Source organism: Diadema antillarum, unplaced genomic scaffold (genome assembly GCF_040938485.1).
Source record: "Diadema antillarum isolate AM-2024a unplaced genomic scaffold, OU_Dant_1.0 seq00000089_RagTag, whole genome shotgun sequence".
NCBI lineage: Eukaryota > Metazoa > Echinodermata > Echinoidea > Diadematoida > Diadematidae > Diadema > Diadema antillarum.
This window is the reverse complement of record NW_027271179.1, coordinates 2,090,839-2,111,925: the sequence shown is the minus strand read 5'-3', so window position 1 is coordinate 2,111,925 and position 21,087 is coordinate 2,090,839. Positions and strand designations below refer to the sequence as shown.

Sequence of the window (21,087 nt, the reverse complement as noted above, 5' to 3'; positions counted from 1 at the left end):
GATGTCACATGCGTACAACAATATAAGAAAAATATAAAGAGAATTTCACAAAATTCCATCTTTTGAAAAAAGTACACATTCCCCTGACTCGTTACCAACAAATGTTATGGGTAATATTATTCCCCCTGCCTTTAGAAAGAGGCAAGTCAAGTGCTCTTTTATTATGCGAAAAAAGTGAAAATATGTTGAATTTTCTTATACATTTTCTTTATACTGTTGTACGCAAATGACTCACAAGCTGTAGTAGTCTCCTCATCCAGCGGTTCCAACACAAAAATTTTAAAAATTCATAACTTTTGCATCGATTGTTCAATTTTCCTCAAACATTCACTGATGTGTTCTACTAATATTGTTGCATTCTCTCAATCCTTATGTTTATGAAGGTGAACTTGTCCTTTAAAGACTACATTTTTCATGACTAAGCTACTCATTTGGAATTGCTATCATAGTTTGATACAATTATATATCCCTAACAAACAAAACGGCACCACAAAGGTTTTGTCCCTTTTGGTGGTACCAATATCTGACCTGGCCCATGGACTACTAAGTATATATACAGAATTATATACACCGTAATTCACTCCTCAGTACTGGTATACGCTCGCGATAATCCGGTGGTTTGCTTCCTGAAATGGCCGCCGTTGGATTCCATGCATTGGGCCCATAGGGCCGACTACACCTGTTTACGAGTAAAATCGCGAGAGGTACACTGCGTGCGCGTCTATACTCTTTGCTGAGTTATTACAGGTCTGGTTCATTAAATGCAGGGAGGTGGGAATGGTTCGGTTATCACAGTGCATGCTCCACGCGTACGCTCGGATTGCGATCGGCATGCATTGTGCATATGCGCGCGCATGCATGCATGCAGTGAATGAACTCGAACTGTGCGTCGAAATTCTTGTCTTGGCAAGAATGGCAAATTATTACTCAACTCAACGAGTAGAACCCAACATTCTTTTGACAGGTACGTGACATTATTTGACAAATATCGTTGACTTCGTTTGTTAGGGCGATATCAATACAAAGATATGGGGTGTTCGACGGTGTGTATTTTCCAGACAAGGGCACTCAACGGCGCGTTTTCATTGCACTCGCCAGCGCAGTTCGGGAAACCCACTCACAAGGGGGGCCCCTCCTTATAAGTAACCCGTCCCCCTTATAAGTAACCCCGTCCCCCTTAGAAGTAACCCCCGGGGCACCCCTTATAAGGAGTCTCCACGCTTTTTTGCAATGCAACGCGAAAATGAAAGGACTGCGGCAATTCGCTTGATTATGTCCATAAAGCTTCACAAGTTTCCTAGTTACTCACGAAATTTGAGCAAAATCGGTTTGAGGCATCATATCTAAAATCATGGATTTAAATGCGATGTCAAACGACCCATGCGAATGCTGAAATGCGAGCGATTACTGGCGTGAGTGTCGCCAGGCGCGGCGGCGCGGCAATGCTTGAGTGCAGACGTGGTGACTGAGTACGTACTCAGTCGCCACGTCTGCACTCAAGCATTGCCACGCCGCCGCGCCTGGCGACACTCACGCCAGTAATCGCTCGCATTTCAGCATTCGCAGGGGTCGTTTGACATCGCATTTAAATCCATGATTTTAGATATGATGCCTCAAACCGATTTTGCTCAAATTTCGTGAGTAGCTAGGAAACTTGTGAAGCTTTATGGACATAATCAAGCGAATTGCCGCAGTCCTTTCATTTTCGCGTTGCATTGCAAAAAAGCGTGGAGACTCCTTATAAGGGGTGCCCCGGGGGTTACTTATAAGGGGGACGGGGTTACTTATAAGGGGGACGGGTTACTTATAAGGAGGGGCCCCCCTTGTGAGTGGGTTTCCCGAACTGAGCGTCATACCCATGCCATGCATTTGAAATATTGTGTTGATTATGCTGCTGCATGCGTATGCTTGTTGTTTGTTGTGCCTGGCTGGGCCTGGGCGCTTGGAACATGTCATGTTAGTGGTTGTGGGACTCGAGTGTATGGAAGCAGGAGCCCGTCAAAAACACGGATATACTAGACCGGGGGCCCAGAGCATTTATTCAGCTGAAAAGGGTCACACTTTTTGATGGTCTCATCATGTAAGGATGTGGCCAAGGGTCAACAAAATGAATTGCTGGCAAGTCACATCCTGTACCGTAAGCCTAGGGACCACAAAAAGGGACCCCGAAAAATGGATTTATTCAGCCGAAGGGGGTCACGGACAAAAGTTGGCGGATATTGTTCCTTTGGGTGTACTTATCATGAAAACAGCAATGCCAGCTATTTTATCCTGTACGGGGCCCCAGACAGTAGCCCCAAAGGGCCCCACAAATATGGTGTTATTCAGCTGAAAAGGGTCACGGCTAATTTCTTTTGCAATGGAAGTAGTTCCCATCAGAGATATCCAAAACACCAATGCCAGCTATTTTATCCTGTACGGGGCCCTAGACAGTAGCCCCAAGTAAGCAAAGGGCCCCACCCCCCATAGGCCTACGTACAAACACACAAAAACATTGATTTTATTCAGTTAAAAGGAGTCACGGCTAATTTCTTTTGCAATGGGAGTACCAATCAGAGATATCCAAAACACCAAAGCCAGCTATTTTATCTTGCACGGGGCCCCAGACAGTAGCCCCAAAGTGCCCCACCCCCTATAAGCCCTACGTACAAACACACACACACACATTGACTTTATTCAGCTGATAAGAGTAACGGATAATTTCATTTGCAATGGAAGTACCCATCAGAGACATACAAAACACCAAAGCCAGTTATTTTGTCCTGTACGGGGCCCCAGACAGTAGCCCCAAAGTGCCCCCCCCCCCCCCCCTCAACACACATACTCACACAATAGTTTCATTCAGCTGAAAAAGGGTCACGGCTAATTTCTTTTGCAATGGAATTAGTACCCATCAGAGAAATCCAAAATACCAAAGCCAGTTATTTTATCCTGCATGGGGCCCCAGACAGTAGCCCCAAACAGTAGCCCTAAATTGCCCCCTTTATACCCCCTCCCCCTCCCCCACCCCCCCCCCCCCACACACACACACATTGATTTTATTCAGCCGAAAAGGGTCATGGCTACTTTCTTTTGCAATCGGAAGTAGTACTCATCAGTGATATCCAAAGCACTAAAGCCAGTTATTTCATCCTGTACGGGGCCCCAGACAGTAGCCCCAAAGTGCCCCCTACACACACACACACACACACACACACACACACACACACACACATATTGGTTTCATTCAGCCGAAAAGGGTCAAGGCTAATTTCTTTTGCAATGGAAGTAGTATCTATCGGATATCAAAATACCAAAGTCAGATATTTTATCCAGCACGGGGTCCCGTACAGTAGCTCCAAAGTGTTTTGCTTTATTCTTTTTATTGTTTGCATCTCTTCTTCTTCTTAAATTATGTGCTCCTTCGTCTTCATTTTCGCGACAACGACAACGCGTCCTCCTCCTCATCATCAGTTTTGCTGTTCTGGCAAACATTTTCCAGAGTATCGGCTACGTTCGATTTTAGAGCGGCGAGAGCGGAAGACGTGCATAATTGAGTCTGGGAAAGCGTAGGAACAGCGTAGCTAAAGCGGCCAACAGCGTTATCGAAGCAGGAATGAAGCGTCATAGTAACAGGCCTTGAGTTTATACGAGAGTAGAGAACTTAGTGAGAGCGTCGTTAAAGCGGGAAGGTCGTGCTTTGATCAAGAAAGCCGCGCAGCAGCGGGACCATGTTGTCGGTGTCTAGTTTAGACTATATTTCCCGTTCTTGTGCCGCTGTTACTACGGTCAGAAAAACCTGGAATTGTTACGCTCATCCCGCGGTATTTACACTGTCACTGCTCTCTCCCCGTTTGAGCTACGATTCAAAATAGGTCAATCTTGATGGGGAGATGAGGAAGAAATTTTGAACCAGTTCAAAATTTCTTCCCGATCTGTAAAATTGCCAGATCCAACCCCATCACCCAAACGCTGCTGCTACGATGCTCCCGGTCCCCGTACACTTTTGCCGCTCTATCCCGATCTGACAGATTGAATAGATCGGGATGCAGATCTTGATAGTGGAATTTTATTGTGGGGACACTTTAGGAACACTCCGTGGGGCCCCGTACAGCCATATAACTGGTTTCGGTGTTTTTGATACCTCCTTGAGTACTACTTCCATTGCAAAAGAAATCATAGCAGTGATTCTTTTACACACACATTGACTTTATTCAGCTGATAAGAGTAACGGATAATTTCATTTGCAATGGAAGTAGTACCCATCAGAGACATACAAAACACTAAAGCCAGTTATTTTGTCCTATACGGGGCCCCAGACAGTAGCCCCAAAGTGCCCCCCCACACACACACATACTCACACAATAGTTTCATTCAGCTGAAAAAGGGTCACGGCTAATTTCTTTTGCAATGGAATTAGTACCCATCAGAGAAATCCAAAATACCAAAGCCAGTTATTTCATCCTGCATGTGGCCCCAGACAGTAGCCCCAGACAGTAGCCCCAAATTGCCCCCTTACCCCCCTCCCCCTCCCCCCCCCCCCCCTACACACACACACATTGATTTTATTCAGCTGAAAAGGGTCACGGCTACTTTCTTTTGCAATCGGAAGTAGTACTCATCAGAGATATCCAAAGCACTAAAGCCAGTTATTTTATCCTGTACGGGGCCCCAGACAGTAGCCCCAAAGTGCCCCCTACACACACACACACACACACACACACACACACACATAGATTGGTTTCATTCAGCCGAAAAGGGTCACGGCTAATTTCTTTTGCAATGGAAGTAGTATCCATCGGATATCAAAATACCAAAGTCAGATATTTTATCCAGCACGGGGTCCCGTACAGTAGCTCCAAAGTGTTTTGCTTTATTCTCTTTATTGTTTGCATCTCTTCTTCTTAAATATGCGCTCCTTCGTCTTCATTTTCGCGACAACGACAACGCGTCCTCCTCATCATCATCAGTTTTGCTGTTCTGGCAAACATTTTCCAGAGTATCGGCCACGTTCGATTTTAGAGCGGCGAGAGCGGAAGACGTGCATAATTGAGTCTGGGAAAGCGTAGGAACAGCGTAGCTAAAGCGGCCAACAGCGTTATCGAAGCAGGAATGAAGCGTCATAGGAACAGGCCTTGAGTTTATACGAGAGTAGAGAACTTAGTGAGAGCGTCGTTAAAGCGGGAAGGTCGTGCTTTGATCAAGAAAGCCGCGCAGCAGCGGGACCATGTCGTCGGTGTCTAGTTTAGACTATATTTCCCCGTTCTTGTGCCGCTGTTACTACGGTCAGAAAAACCTGGAATTGTTACGCTCATCCCGCGGTATTTACACTGTCACTGCTCTCTCCCCGTTTGAGCTACGATTCAAAATAGGTCAATCTTGATGGGGAGATGAGGAAGAAATTTTGAACCAGTTCAAAATTTCTTCCCGATCTGTAAAATTGCCAGATCCAACCCCATCACCCAAACGCTGCTGCTATGATGCTCCCGGTCCCCGTACACTTTTGCCGCTCTATCCCGATCTGACATATTGAATAGATCGGGATGCAGATCTTGATAGTGGAATTACATGTGGGGACACTTTAGGAACACTCCGTGGGCACCCGTACAGCTATATAACTGGTTTCGGTGTTTTTGATACCTCCTTGAGTACTACTTCATTGCAAAAGAAATTATAGCAGTGATTCTTTCACTTAGAATAAAATATAATATACGGAGCACTTTCCAGCTACTGGCTGGGGGGCCCCTTAACTGGATGGGTTTGTGTTTTACGTATCTCAGCTGTTAATTCCACTGCCAAGGAAAATAGGCATACATGACTCTTTTCACCTAAAAACAATTAATTCATATGGGATGGGAATACCTTGGGGCTATACCTGTCAAGGGCCCTGCATCGGGCCAATATCGCACCTCTTTTAATCGAATTCTTTAATGTTGAATTAAATTTAGCAAAAATTTCGCCTAGATGACATGGTAGTTCAATGTCATATTAATCTCTTCATTCAAATTTATTTTGAAACATTCACATTACCTCTAGCCTTATTCTAAATAACACTTTTTCAACTGAAATCATATATAAGACAAGTACCATTCCACTATCCGTTCATTCATAAATTCATAATGATATAGTCACGTGATTTACATGCTGCGCTCGTTCATTCAAATTGATTTCTGGCCATCTAATTTAACATGTTCTGCAGTCAATTAAACAGATATGTTCATGCTTGGCCTCTTTCCTTATTTTCTTTCGTCGTAGTTATTGTTTTGTAAGCATCATAGCATTTCATGTTTTCGTATTCGTTAAGAGACTTTGACACCATTTTTTAACGTGCTTTTTGAATCCAAAGAAGTAAGAAGCCACAAATTCTGGCCATTACGAGCGCTTTATTACGATGCGGTCGGCCAGTTCCAAGAAGAGTCATGGTTATGATCCTCAAATGTTTTTTTTTTTGATAATTCCTTCTATGTATTCTAGAGATATACGTCTGTATCTATTGTGCTGTCATGACTATAAAAAATGAAGTTAATCTGCATTACTGGTACACGTAAAGGCCTATAATGACATGTATATGAAAGAGAAGGAGCGTTACCAGTCTGGCTACAGAACAACCAAATCCAGTTATACTAGATAAGAAATATGATACTTTTACTGCTTTATAACAGTAATTTATAGATGAAACGAAAACACACAAAGAAAGACATGTTAAAATGATCTGAAACAAAGAAATAGCATGATTTGAATTTGAATGAACACGTTTGGAATTTGACTGTCTTTCGCGAAATTTAATGACTGAAATACCCTTTTCGGCAAGTCAAGGCGAATTTGAATGAATAGGGTACCAACCAATTTGAATACCCATTTTACGAATTCGAACCTTCTACCAAATGAACCAACAAAAGTGCGAAATTGGCTGTGAAAACCTAACTGGCTTTGATGTTTTGGGTATCTATGATGTAAACTAAGGCCTACTTCGATTGTAAAAGAAAAACAACTATGACTCTTTTCAGCTAAATGATGTCATTATAATTATGTGGGGGAGGGGCACTTTTATGGCTACTGTAACCTGGGCCCAGTTCAAGATGAAATGACTGGTTTTCGTAATATGGTCATCTTGGTTGTGCACTATACAGAAGTATGCTTCCTTTGCAAATTTCTTGAGTGTTTTGCTACTGTAACCTATGGGACCCCGTATACAGGATAAGATGACTTGCTTTAGTGTTTGTGATATCTCTGTTCAGTAGGCCCTGATATTAACGTTACAAAAGAATTTGTAAAACCATTTTCAACTGATTCACAGTACATGTATAATGGATGGGACACTGTGGAGCTACTGTCTGGGGCTCTGTGCAGGATAAAATAACTAGCCTTGGTGTGTTGAATATCTCTGATAGGTACTTCTTCCAGTGCAAAAGAAATTACCGATGTTTGGGGCTATACTGTGCGGGGCCCCATACAGGATAAAATAACTGGCTTTGGTATTTTGGATATCTCTGATGGATACTACTTCCATTGCAAAAGAAATTAGCCGTTACCCTTTTCAGCTGAATGAAACTAATGTGTGTGTGTGTGTGTGTGTGTGTGTGTGTGTGTGTGTATGAGGAGAGGGGGGGGGCACTTTGGGGCTACTGTCTGGGGCCCCGTTCATGATAAAATAACTGGCTTTGGTGCTTTAGATATCTCTGATAGGTATACTTCCATTGCAAAAGAAATTAGCCGTGACCCATTTTGGCTGAATGAAACTAATGTGTGTGTGTGTGTGTGTGTGTGTGTGTGTGTGTGTGTGTGTGTGTGTGTGCGTGTGTGTGTGTGTTGGGGGGTGCACTTCGGGGCTACTGTCTGGGACCCCGTACAGGATAAAATAACTGGCTTTAGTATTTTGGATATCTGTGATGAGTATGCCTACTACTTCCAATTGCAAAAGAAAGTAGCCATGACCCTTTTCAGCTGAATAAAATCAATGTGTGTGTGTGTGGGGGGGGGGGGGGGGGGGGAGGGAGCAATTTGGGGCTACTGACTGGGGCCCCGTGCAGGATAAAATAGCTGGCTTTGGTATTTTGGATATCTCTGATGGGTACTACTTCCATTGCAAAAGAAATTAGCCGTGACTCTTTTCAGCTGAATGAAACTAATGTGTGTGTGTGTGTGTGTGTGTGTGTGTGTGTGTGTGTGTTTGGGGGGGGGGGGAGCTCCTTTGGGGCTACTGTCCGGGGCCCCGTACTGGATAACACAGCTGACTTTGGTGTTCTTGATATCTCTGATGGGTACTCCTTCCATTGCAAATGAAATTAGCCGTGACTCTTCTCAGCTACACGAATGAAATCAATGTTTGTGTGTGTTTGTACGTATGGCCTATGGGGGGGGGGGGGGGGGTGGGGCACTTTGGGGCTACTGTCTGGGGCCCCGTACAGGATAAAGTAGCTGGTATTGGTGTTTTGAATATCTCTGATGGGAACTACTTCAATTGCAAAAGAAATTAGCCGTGACTCTTTTCAACTGAATAAAATCAATGTTTGTGTGTGTTTGTACGTAGGCCTATGGGGGTGGGGCCCTTTGGGGCTACTGTCTAGGGCCCCGTACAGGATAAAATAGCTGGCATTGGTGTTTTGTATATCTCTGATGGGAACTACTTCCATTGCAAAAGAAATTAGCCGTGACCCTTTTCAGCTGAATAACACCATATTTGTGGGGCCCTTTGGGGCTACTGTCTGGGGCCCCGTACAGGATAAAATAGCTGGCATTGCTGTTTTCATGATAAGTACACCCAAAGGAACAATATCCACCAACTTTTGTCCGTGACCCCCTTCGGCTGAATAAATCCATTTTTCGGGGTCCCTTTTTGTGGTCCCTAGGCTTACGGTACAGGATGTGACTTGCCAGCAATTCATTTTATTGACCCTTGGACACATCCTTATATGATGAGACCATTAAAAAGTGTGACCCTTTTCAGCTGAATAAATCTTCTGGGCCCCCGGTCTATACGTCGCGTAGTAATTCGAATTGCTACGCGACGTAAATAATACGTCGTGTCGTTATTCGAATTACTACGCGTCGTAATTCGAATTACTATGCGACGTAATTATTTACGTCGCGTAGTAATTCGAATTGCTACGCGACGTAATTCCGAATTACTGCTCAACGACTTAATGTCACGACATTGGATGAATTAGTGTCATGTTGTAATTCCTAATGCTACGCAACGTAAATAATTACGTCGCGTAGTAATTCAAATTACGACGTGACGCAAATAGATCTAATTACGTAGTGTTGTAAATAATTACAACGAGACGTAATTCCAAATTATTGCTCAACGACTAACGCAGCGAATTAACGTAGTGACGTTAAATCAACCAATTAAATCGTTGGTTATTTGCTCAGTGATGCATCACGGTGCTCGTGCCAAAGGGCTAGCCACTCATTTCCTTCAGCATGTTTGTCAGTACACAGTAACTTTGTTACTTGGTTAGCTATTATACCTTAAGGCTTGAATACATATATTTCTGATGCAATGTAGGCCCAATAATTTAGGTTATAAACATTTCATAGGATTGTACTGTCAACGAAATGGCATATGGCTCGCTGTATAGAGCAGGGAGGTGGAAAGGAACTTCCACCACCCTGCTGTATAGTCAGCTCCGGTTTTCACCAGCACGCAGTGAGCGGATTGCATGCGCTTCACTACCTGTTTTTCACACGCTATTACAAACGATCCCATTGGTTGATTTAACGTCGCTACGTTAATTCACTGCGTTAGTCGTTGAGCAGTAATTCGGAATTACGTCGTGTTGTAATTATTTACAACACAGCGTAATTATTTGCGTCGCGTCGCAATTGGAATTAGTACGCGACGTAATTATTTACGTTGTGTAGCACTGGGAATTACAACATGACACTAATTCATTTTATGTCGTGACGTTAAGTCGTTGAACAGTAATTCGGAATTACGTCGCGTAGTAATTCGAATTGCTACGCGACGTATATCCATGTATTTGACGGGCTCCTGCTTCCATATGAGTGGGAGCACGAGAAACAAGAAGGGTTCCATTTTGTGGTTGCATCCAATATCTGTGATTATTTTTACAGTAATTCCAGCGAAATGTGGACATGTGACGACATCCTGAGGCTTTGACCGACAAGTATGTCTAATTCCGCGAAAAACTTCTCATTTATAATAATGACATTTGTTGCTGGGTCAGTTTTTCGCTTCTTTACTGCCTATAGAGTTTAAGAATCGAAAAACTGACCCAGCATCAGCAAATGTCATTATTAATGAATGAGAAGTTTTTCGCGGAATTACACATAGAGGGTCTACTTGTCGGTCAACCTGAGGCTGTGCCCACACACACACACCGCCCTCAAAATGTGTCCGACCAAAGGCATACCATTACTAGAGGTGGGCTATAGAGGGTCAATTTTATTTTAATATTAGGTCACATTTTCAGAACATGCTCATCACACCATAGTTTGATGACTTTGTGCCTACTGACACCATTTTTGAAAAAAAGAACAAAAAAAATGCGAAATCCAGGGTGCCCCGGCCGAAATCGTTAAATATCCAACTCCAAGATGGCCGCTGCATCCTTGCCAACATTTTCATTTGAGAAAGCGGTGGAATCCAGGATGCCTATGCGAGCAGCACTAGCTTGAATGCTGATGAAATCTTTCAAAAGTGGTAGTCTACCGCCAAATGCGGTAGAGTTGGCAAGTATGCCGCCGTTTCGGCTTTGGCTATAACTTGGCTATTTTTTGGTCTATTGTGATGGTTTTGGTGTCAAACCCCATGTTTTAGGGGTCAAGGAAGTGGATTATGATGATAATTTTGGTGTTAAACCTAATCTTCCACATGATACTGACCTTTTTACCACATTTAGGGTTAAATTTTCCTTGTCCTTAACCCCTACCCCACCTGCCATTTTTGGCACTTTTTTCTGTATTTTTAAAAAGTCATTTTATCTACCATACGCTCAATAATAAGTTCTAGCTCAGTCTGGTGTTTTCTACTGATGATACAACAAGAAATAACTTACGCTATATGTATGTGTCATTCAGATACCGGTATGTGACTGCATGGTGCATTCAGGATGCATGGTAAATGTGCTTCGTAGTGCTAATTAACATTTGGTCATTAGACATGTAATCATACACTGTATGGACAGTTCTACTGTACAAGATAGGTGCACAAATTGAATTTTAAATGACTTGAATAAGCCTTCATGCCAATATTGTCCAGCACAAATGTAATGTTCCGGCTGGATGATGCATATCCCATGAGCCAATATATTGTACATGGAAGAATCCGCATCAGCAGTACTGTCTGTACATCAGCTTGCTTTGGGCATCACTAGTGCTGATGCTGATCTGTCCCCTTCATTCTTTCCATGTGCTCGATTCCATATCCCTCGTGCTCTTGGTCTCAACACATACCAAGGTACCAGTTTCGTGCACCTTTAAGTAATCCATTATCACAATGCAGAATCATTGATGCCCAGTTCACTATCAACAGTTTCTTCAAGGTTGGTATGGGCAGTTTGTTGTACAATGCCATTGGTTGACTTTCGATTGAATGCATTCACCATATCATCTTCAGTAGGCAGATCAGGGGCAGGGAGATTATCAGACTCTCCTCCAGTCACTAGAAGAGTCAAGTTCACCTTCATTTCCACCTCAGAGATTTGGTATCAAGACCTTATACATGTGTGGGTGCACAATAAACTCAATGGGATATGAGTCTGCGGTATGACAGCTGTCCATGTGAAATAGCTTTGAGTTTGGTGAGATCTCGGGTATCCAGGCATTCCTTGACTTCGTCACCATTGTTTACCGGTAATTAATGGGCTTCCCCATGTTTTACGTTCCTGTAACAGACAGCCTATGCACACTAACTGCTTGTTGTGCTTGGGCCACATTTTGGAATTGGAAAAGAGAACTGGAAATAACAATAAAGTCAACAGATATTAATTACCTCAGTTTTAGGTACAGTATTTTCAGTCACAGAGAGTAAAATGATGACTTTACCAATATGATGCTATGTGAGGAACATACATTGTACATTGTACATAACATTAGTTTGTCATAGAACTGGTTGGATAATCACCCAAATGGTATCAAATTCCTCATCAAACGTGAGGATTTTTGCTTTATAAAACGTACAGCAATATACCATACATGGTAGGGAAAAGCAGGCATGAGAAATAAGGGACCAAGTGGTGATGGTGAAACAGCAAAACTAGGCTAAAAGATGAAAAAGCTGACTGAGTTATGGTAAAAATATGTTTTTTAGGCAAGATGGCAGATACAATGTACATCATCCTGTCAAGTACCTTTGTGCTGGACAATTGGCATATAGAAGGCTTATTCAAGTCATTTTACAAAATTGTGCACCTACAGTAGAAATTATGTTTGTACACTTTGACTAAATGTTAAAGGTCTAATGACCAAATGTCAGTGGGCACTATAAAGCAGATACAGTATTAGCATTGGTTGTACAGTTACCATGCATCCTGAATGCACCAGCCACATACCGGTATCTGCATGACACATACCTATAACGTAAGTTGTATTTCTTGTTGTCTTGTCGGTAGAAAACACCAGATTGATAGCTAGAACTTGTTATTAATAGTATTGTAGATAACATGACTTTAAAAAAATACAGAAAAAAGTGCAAAAAATGGTGGATGGGTAGGGGTAAAGGACAAGGAAAATTTAACCCTAAATATGGGAAAAAGGTCAGTATCATGAGGAAGATTAGGTTTTACATCAAAGTTATCATTATAATCCACTTCCTTGACCCCCAAAACATGGGGTTAGACACCAAAACCATCACAATAGACCAAAAAATAGCCAACTTATAGCCAAAGATGTCTTTTTTAAGCCGAAACGGCGGCCATCTTGGATTTTTAACGATTTCGGCCGCGGCACCCTTGATTTCGCATTTTTTCCGTTCTTTTTTTCGAAAATGGTGTCAGTAGGCACAAAGTCATCAAACTAAGGTGTGATGAGCACGTTCTGAAAATGTCACCCTCTATAGCCCACCTCTACTATTACTTTACTTTAGTTCAATTAGTTGTAAATTTAACCATATGAATTTATTTCATTGAGTAAGAATACCTACCTATCACAGTATCATGATGTTGACGTGACTGGGTATGTATGATGAGATGAGCTAGGTTGCGGCATAGATACATAATCCCCCCCCCCCCCCATTAAAAAAAAAAAAAAAATGTTAGCTGTGTTGCATGTTTGCTCATATAAATTACTGCCTCACCAACCCTACCCTAGGGCCACTGCACTGGACACTTCGATAGTATGACACTGAAACCTGGCCTTGGCAGGGAAGGGGCCCCTTCCCTGCCTACCAAGGGTTTCACTTTCAGTTGTTTTACTTTTAGTTCAGTTTCAGTTTCTGCAAATGTATGTTGCAGCCGGTGACTGTTCACTTGTACATTCCAGAGAACATATCATGATGTCAAAGGAATAAATAGCTGCACCTCACAGAAAAAAGGAAAGAGATTTCTACTTAATTTGACTGGCTTTTATTTTTATACAGGGACCCCAGGGACAGGGAAGACTACTCTGGGACAGGAGGTTGCACAGCGCTTGGGCCTTACCTATGTCAATGTTGGCGATGTGGCAAAAGAGAAGGAACTTTATGAGGGTTGGGATGAGGATTATGAGTGCCCAATTTTGGATGAAGATCGGGTAAGAGATAGGAGATAATATTGTTTTCAAAATAGTGGGGGCATTTACCGATTTTAAATCTCTTGTTCCTGTGGATGTCAAACTCCTTGAAGTTTATTTCATAATTTATTGCTCAATAATACTAGTACAGTGTACTTACAGTAAATTGCCAAACATTTTTCATATATTGATATGTTATCTTCTGAAATTCCCAATATACATGTAGTTTCAATAAAAAAACAATACAGTACTTATTAACTGCACAACATGTATGAGATGGCAGAAACTAAACTTTGCCTTGAAATGCTGAAATGTATAGTAAAAGTGTATGGACCAATTCTTTTCATTTTACCCTCACCAGATTTCTTGCCTGCTTGTGTTCTGTAACAATAGCAACAAATCAGTTTTATCTCAAGCTACACAACATGAGCAGTGATATTGAGGGGGAAAACAGATAATAAATGAGGTCCCTCTTTACAGGTAATTGATGAGCTGGAGGATGAAATGAAAGCTGGAGGAAGAATATTAGACTACCACAGCTGTGAATTCTTCCCTGAGCGCTGGTTTGACCTTGTGTACGTCCTCCGTACGGACAACTCTATCCTCTACAACAGACTTGAACAAAGGTATGCACAATGTAATCGATGGTTGTTGCACTTGCATATTTAGAATTATTGTAATGATACTCTGTTCAGCATTTCCATTAGCATACAAAGGCAACATTTTTTTTTTTTTATTGTTGTTGATATAACTGTGAAATAGTGACATTCAAGCCAAATGTTACATTTGGATGGTGTTGTTTCATATGACACAATATGTCTAGTTGATGATTGTGCCTCCGGTTGGTGGCTGCCCAGATTTAACTTGATTGCATTGAATCGTCAAGTTGAAGTCACAAAAATCTGTGATCTGAGATTTGGTAAACTTCAGAGCATGCTCAGAGGTAAAAAGAAAAGAAACAAACTAACAAAACAGTGTAAGGCAACAGACAAACATGTACCTCAATAGGATCATTTTGTTACGATTGATTAGAATGAAACCAATTGATATGAGTACTTTGAAAGAATTAAAAATCAGACAGCTGATAGGAAATCAATAGAAACCTCCTTGACTGGTTATTCACTGAAACAGCTTTCACAGTTGCAGTCACAGGATAGGATGCCATGGTAGTTTGTAAACACTGTTCTCTACCATTTACATCAATGCCACAAGCCAGAGTCTTTGTCACACCCACTACTGTCCCCCCCCCCCCCCCTTTTTTTTTATCACATGGCAGTTTAAAATTTTTCTATCAAAATGCATGTATGTAGAGAGCTGCCTAGTCCCCCTGATCTGCAGGAGACTGCCTGAAAACATACACTATTCCTTTGTGTCTATATCTCCCTGATTCAGGAATTATTTTGCCCATTGAGATGCGCATATTACATGTACACAAGTACACAATGTATCTCCATTCTTGCTTTTTGGAATACCCCTGATTTTGATGGGTGAATGTTGGTAGCCCTGTGTATGGTTTTTCATGCTAATGCTGTAACCAACCTCTTTTTATCTGTGCAGAGGTTATGCTGGCCGCAAACTGGAGGACAATATTCAGTGTGAGATTTTCCAGACCATACTGGAGGAGGCCTTTAGCTCGTACCTGCCCTCCATAGTCAAGGAACTGCCGAGCAACACACCAGACGACATGGAGCAAAACATAGACCGCATTGCAGAACACATCCGACAATGGAAAGCGAGCAAGAGATGAGAGGGTTCCAAGGATGTTAGCTTGATAAACTCTCATGTCTCATTTCAAAAGTTTGTGCGTTATTGGACAGGCCATACAACTTGTTTTTGTGGCAAAAATCATGGTATTTTGATAACATTTGAAGGTTGCATGAATGTGTTATCATGTATTGTGTACACAGCCTGCTGCAGAGAAATAGCTTGCCCCTTCCTTCATATGACACAATTGTGTCTGTCCTCCACAAAGACATGATCATATGAAAGTTCCTTCCCCTTTACTATTTTCCACAGTTTTCTGACCGTGATATATATGTAGATGTTGTCACTTGCCCTGTTACTTATCTTTCTGCATTGTTTTTCATGTTGTGTACTTTCACATTGCTGTGCAAAAAAAAAGTGGATTGCTAAGGGTATCATAAGCACAGTTTAGCAGCCAGCAGTCCATGTAGTAACGTAAGCCCAGACATGAAAGCTGCATTTTATATAAGCATGTTGACTGCTGAAGAATATGTGGTGTGTAATTATTTTTTTTCCTCCTTATTTTGATCTATATATTTTTAAAGAAGAATGCTGAATGCATGTTGTTATCCATAGAAAGAAGTGAGAATGTGCCAGTTTTACAGACACAACCATCCAAACTTTCTCTGCAGGACCTACCCATTTTGCCAAAATTTACATTGACTGTGCCCTGCCATGTTATCTTGTCAGTAGAGATGTAAGGAAGAGCAGGGTTAAATGGGTATGCTCCCTGCCTCCCAAATAGACTACATGTAGCATCCACAATGAAATGTCCATTATGACACAAAGGGGTGTTGCTTTTCTCGGTAGTTTGGAAACTTGAAACAAAGCAAAACAAAAAATGGACAGGAACACATTGTCATAACAAGAAAAAAAAGTTTGAAGTACTGGTGGGGTTATAATATGGCTATTGGCATTGCAAACATTTATGCTTTGACCAAGTCTTAATATCTTCAGGGAGCAATTCAAACCACTGATTTCAGCCAATACTGTAATAGATGCTCAGTTACACAGTGTGAGGTAACTCTCTCAAATTCAAATTCCAGCAAAGTCAATCAACAATGTATAGCCAAAGGAATTTTACCAGTATTTGATTTTGGCCATCTCCAGAGACTTCATATAATTTGATGTTAAACATCAAGTGCCAAACAGATGACTACCTCTATCATTGTCATCTTGTGCTTTGACTATGTGGGATTGGGATTTTTGATTGTCACCCATTCTATCCCATTATCCTTCTGATCATTTATCTTTTCACCAGCTGATAATACATGGTCACAAAGCAAGAGGTGATTGTCAGTACTATTTGGGCCAAAATTACTTGGTGTAATGTAGCATTTTATGCTGATGGATGCCGGAAAGCAAGGCTGTGGGAGATGTTTGGATGCCCCCAGTTGATTGACATGTCTTCTCTGAGAAGTGGAAAGGCTCGTAATTTTCTGAAGGATTCATACATGTATGTTCTCCAAGCTGAAATACACACTGATTTGACAACACACTACATCTAAATGCATCATTCTATGCTGTTTTTCATGTCATTGTTTTCTGGGAAACATACTGGATGTCGAATCACTGACAATCACAGAAAACCCACAGTTTTTTTTTTTTCTTTTTGTTATGTTTTGTTCTATTCTATTCTAATGATTAAGAGATGCAATCATTTGTGGATCCTGTTGTGAAACTTCAACACTTGTTCCTTCTGCACCTTGCTTTCCATCCAGCCTCCATAAATGTGACATGCACATTCTTCAGTGAACTGAATTCATGGAAGTTTTCCATAGCCCTTAGCCCCACCGTTGGTACCGGACTTTCCTTAGCCCACTTTCTGTTTACACTTGTTTTTGCCAAAGTGGGCTAGCCCCACCGATAATCCCGTACTATCTGGCCCAGCAAAAAAGCAGGGTTAGCACCGCAATTGCGGTGCTATCCCCGCAATTGGGATGCCAAGCAAGCGAGTGTAAACAGAATGAAGAAATAATCCGGGGCTAAGCGACGGAGACGAAGTTTGAACCCCACTGACCAATCAGAAACGAGGTAATCAAGTGCTGCCGGTGCGTGCGTGCGTGTACTTGTACAGTGCACAGCGTCATCATGAATATTCATGTGGTTTGGAAAGTACGGGACTAAGAAATACGAGTGTAAAAAGGGCAGTTTTCTCTTTAGCCCAGGACAAGAAGTTGGTACGGGATTCATATTGGCGAGTATAAAAAGCTTTAAAAATTGATACGGGATTAATGATAGTCCTGGGTCAGAGAGAGTACAGGCTTAAGAAACACAAGTGTAAAAAGGGCTATACTACACTGAACAAGTCGTGAGTCATGTGTTCGGATTTTAGTGGACACATGGCCATGCCTTTCGGATTTTACTGGACACATGGCTCAGTGTGGATCAGTAAAAATCAATGCATGACAATTGACCAATCAGATTGCAGAGATTCTAAAGCCCATTTTATAATATACGGTGTTCATTATGAGATTTTTATGAGTATCAGTAGTATGAGAATGAAATGTGAAGGCATGATTTACTGATGAATTCTCATACAGGTCAAGGCCAATTCCCAACATTTTAGACATTTTGTACACACTCATGGTAGAAGCGTTCATAATAATTTAGTCAGACTTTGTAGGTGGATTTAAGTACAAAAAGACAGATTGTTGATATTTGAAAATCTTGATTCTTGAAGGTTTTTGGCTGGATTAGTGGAGGGGAAAGCCAGCAAGGAAAGTCAGAACATAACATGGTTTGCTTGCAACATTTTTCTGTTATCTGTCTAACAATCTGAGTATGATTTGTATGATGTGATACAACTTATTGATTTATGAGACATAGATGAATTTTCTGATTTTTTCACATCTGGCATTGATTACAGGTCCTAGTCTTACACTAATTTTAGAGATTTTATTGTGTGGTCAATAACTTCTCAATATTTGAAATGAAGTATAGTCAATCTTGGTATGGCAATGAATTGCCAGTGCAGTTTTCATCAGAGTAAATGTTTGGCAACTATGGCAATGGTCAGGGTTCAAAGGTCAAGTATTTGTGAATGTTCATGTTAAATGCTTGTGAAACAACACAAATGTATAACAGTAACCTTTGACTTTGTATATTTTGGTGCTTATAAAGTAGAAAGATTGATGGATGAAAAGAATTAATCTTTGTTTTCTGAATCACATTTTGTGCATTATATGTGATTATTATTAGCTCACAATGTATTTTTTCCACAGATTTTAATCACTCTGTATGTGATCAATTTCTTAAAGCCTTGGAATTGGTTACACGAATTTCATCCTACATGCAGAAGGCATTATTTGTATTAAATTTTCCAGTTTTGTAACAAATTTTACTCTGATTAACTTGTGTGGATATCTTCTTTTTAAGGCACAAAAGTACCACATCACAAGTATCTTCCAAAGTAAGCATTCTTAAATGCATTTGAGTAACCTTTCACATGCATCTGGCATTTTATTGTTCCCAGGATGAATGAAACAATGATACATTGTATAAAGTATTTTCCTTTCCTTGCAGTGTGGTACCAAGGAATGTATTTATTGTCTATTTGTGCTTTATTTGCATTTTATTGAATGAATTCTGTTACGTATTGTGCATAAGCTGAAGTACATCCAACCTTATCAGAGTCAAAGTCATTGTACATGTGATTTATGAATAATGCTACATATGTGGTACATGTACAATGTATGCAAAGTACAAGCTAGTATACAGTACAGTCAACCTCGCGTAAGTCGACATAATCGGGACTGAGAAAAACACGTCGACTTACGCGAAAGTCGACTTACGCGTAAGTCGACATTTTGTCGACTTATAAATGAACACTAATTTCCCCTATACAGAGTGAGATTACGATGCGGAACGCTACCCAAATCTTACTCCTTTGCCGCCAAAACATACCTACTGACATTAACAACAATTATGTTTTAGATCATGCATAAATCTCGCGCGGATTAGTAACGACAACGCAAAATCCCCAAATCTCTAGAGAGATTTTGAGAGAGCGGGATCGGAAACCTGGACCCGTTTCTAGACACTGCACGTTTTAAATTTGATTTGAAAAATCAAACGCATATCCCCCAAATTGCATGCAACTTTTCGATTTAAATTCAAATGCGTTGCTGCGAAGATATGCGTGTGAATTCGTATGATTCTGTCGAGAGAACTTTTCAGTGCCGACTGAGTTGAAATATGATGTGTGATTTTCCTTCCCTAAGTCGCCATATTTGTTTTGCTTAAATTTCTATTGCCATACTCTGAAAATGAATTGTTCTCGCGCTCCGATTCGCAACATTACCGCTCTGTACGGCGCATGCCAGTCTGAAATAAAAAGAAGAAGAAAAGGTTTGATAAAAAACGACATCTTTCGGATTACTAACCTTCGTAAAAACAAATCACTTCCCAACGTTGGACTAATTTAACTTTGGTCTGAGATTCAAACCTTCGGCATAGCGAACTGTAACAGTAATTTGCTACTACATTGTTTTCATTGACATTTCGTGAAGCAGCATGCGTTTCGGTAGTTTGAAACGTGTAAATGTTGCGATGTCTTTCCCCTGCTAGTGCAGACTAAGTTCAGTCATGGCGAAAGTTCCGTTACGAAACAAAAAATAATGCAAGTCTTTTCAACAATACGCACTTCCGTAGAGATTTTTGCGCGTTTAAACGCAGTATCTAGTTTCGTCAAAAAACCGCAAGTCTTTTCTGCAACCCTCTTGCGTTTTAAATACAGAGTTGCTTGTGATTTGATAGACTTGCATTTGATTTTTAGAATTTCGTTGAAACGCAATTGAGTTTAAGTTTCTTACAATTTTCTAGTTTCGTATATGATTATCAAACGCAAGTCTTTTCAGCGTTCCGTGTGATTTGATGGACTTGCATTTGATTTCCGGGGTTGCGTTCAATTTTTAATTTTGCGTATACGGAATAAAATGATGCAAGTCTTTTCAATAATAACGCACTTCCGTAGATGATTAGAGATGCGTTTAAACGCAGTTTCTTATAGTTTCGTACAAAAACTGCAAGTCTTCTCTGCAACGCTCTTGCGTTTAAACACAGCGTTGCGTGTGATTTGATGGACTTGCATTTGATTTTTAGAATCGCGTTTAAACGCAATTGAGTTTAAGTTTCTTACAATTTTCTAGTTTCGTATGATTATCAAACGCATGTCTTTTCAGCGTTCCGTGTGATTTGATGGACTTGCATTTGATTTCCGGGGTTGCGTTCACTTTTTAATTTTGCGTATACAGAATAAAATGATGCAAATTAGTCTTTTCAACAATAACGCACTTCCGTAGATGTTTAGAGATGCGTTTAAACGCAGTTTCTTATAGTTTCGTACAAAAACTGCATGTCTTCTCTGCAACGCTCTTGCGTTTAAACACAGCGTTGCGTGTGATTTGATGGACTTGCATTTGATTTTTAGAATCGCGTTTAAACGCAATTGAGTTTTAGAAAAAAGTTCCCTAAAATTTTCTAGTTTCGTATGATTATCAAACGCAAGTCTTTTCAGCGTTCCGTGTGATATGATGGACTTGCAACTGTATTTGATTTTCAGAGTTGCGTTTAATTTTTGATTTTGCGTACGAAATAAAAAAATAATGCAAAACTTTTCAACAATAACGCATCTCCTTGGATGTTAAAAGAGAAGCTTTTAGACGCAGTTTCTATAGTTTCTTATACGAA

At 40.9% G+C, this 21,087-nt stretch overlaps 1 protein-coding gene across 1 annotated transcript; it reads left to right on the top strand.

Annotated features, from left to right (window-relative positions):
* The first annotated feature begins 863 nt into the window (after positions 1–863).
* LOC139726556 (adenylate kinase isoenzyme 6-like) lies at positions 864–19,093 on the top strand. Its single transcript, XM_071637548.1, has 4 exons — positions 864–964; positions 13,523–13,674; positions 14,134–14,279; positions 15,211–19,093. The coding sequence occupies exons 1-4, from the start codon at positions 913–915 to the stop codon at positions 15,398–15,400; spliced, it is 540 nt and encodes a 179-aa protein (XP_071493649.1). The 5' UTR covers positions 864–912; the 3' UTR covers positions 15,401–19,093.
* The last annotated feature ends 1,994 nt before the right edge of the window (positions 19,094–21,087 follow it).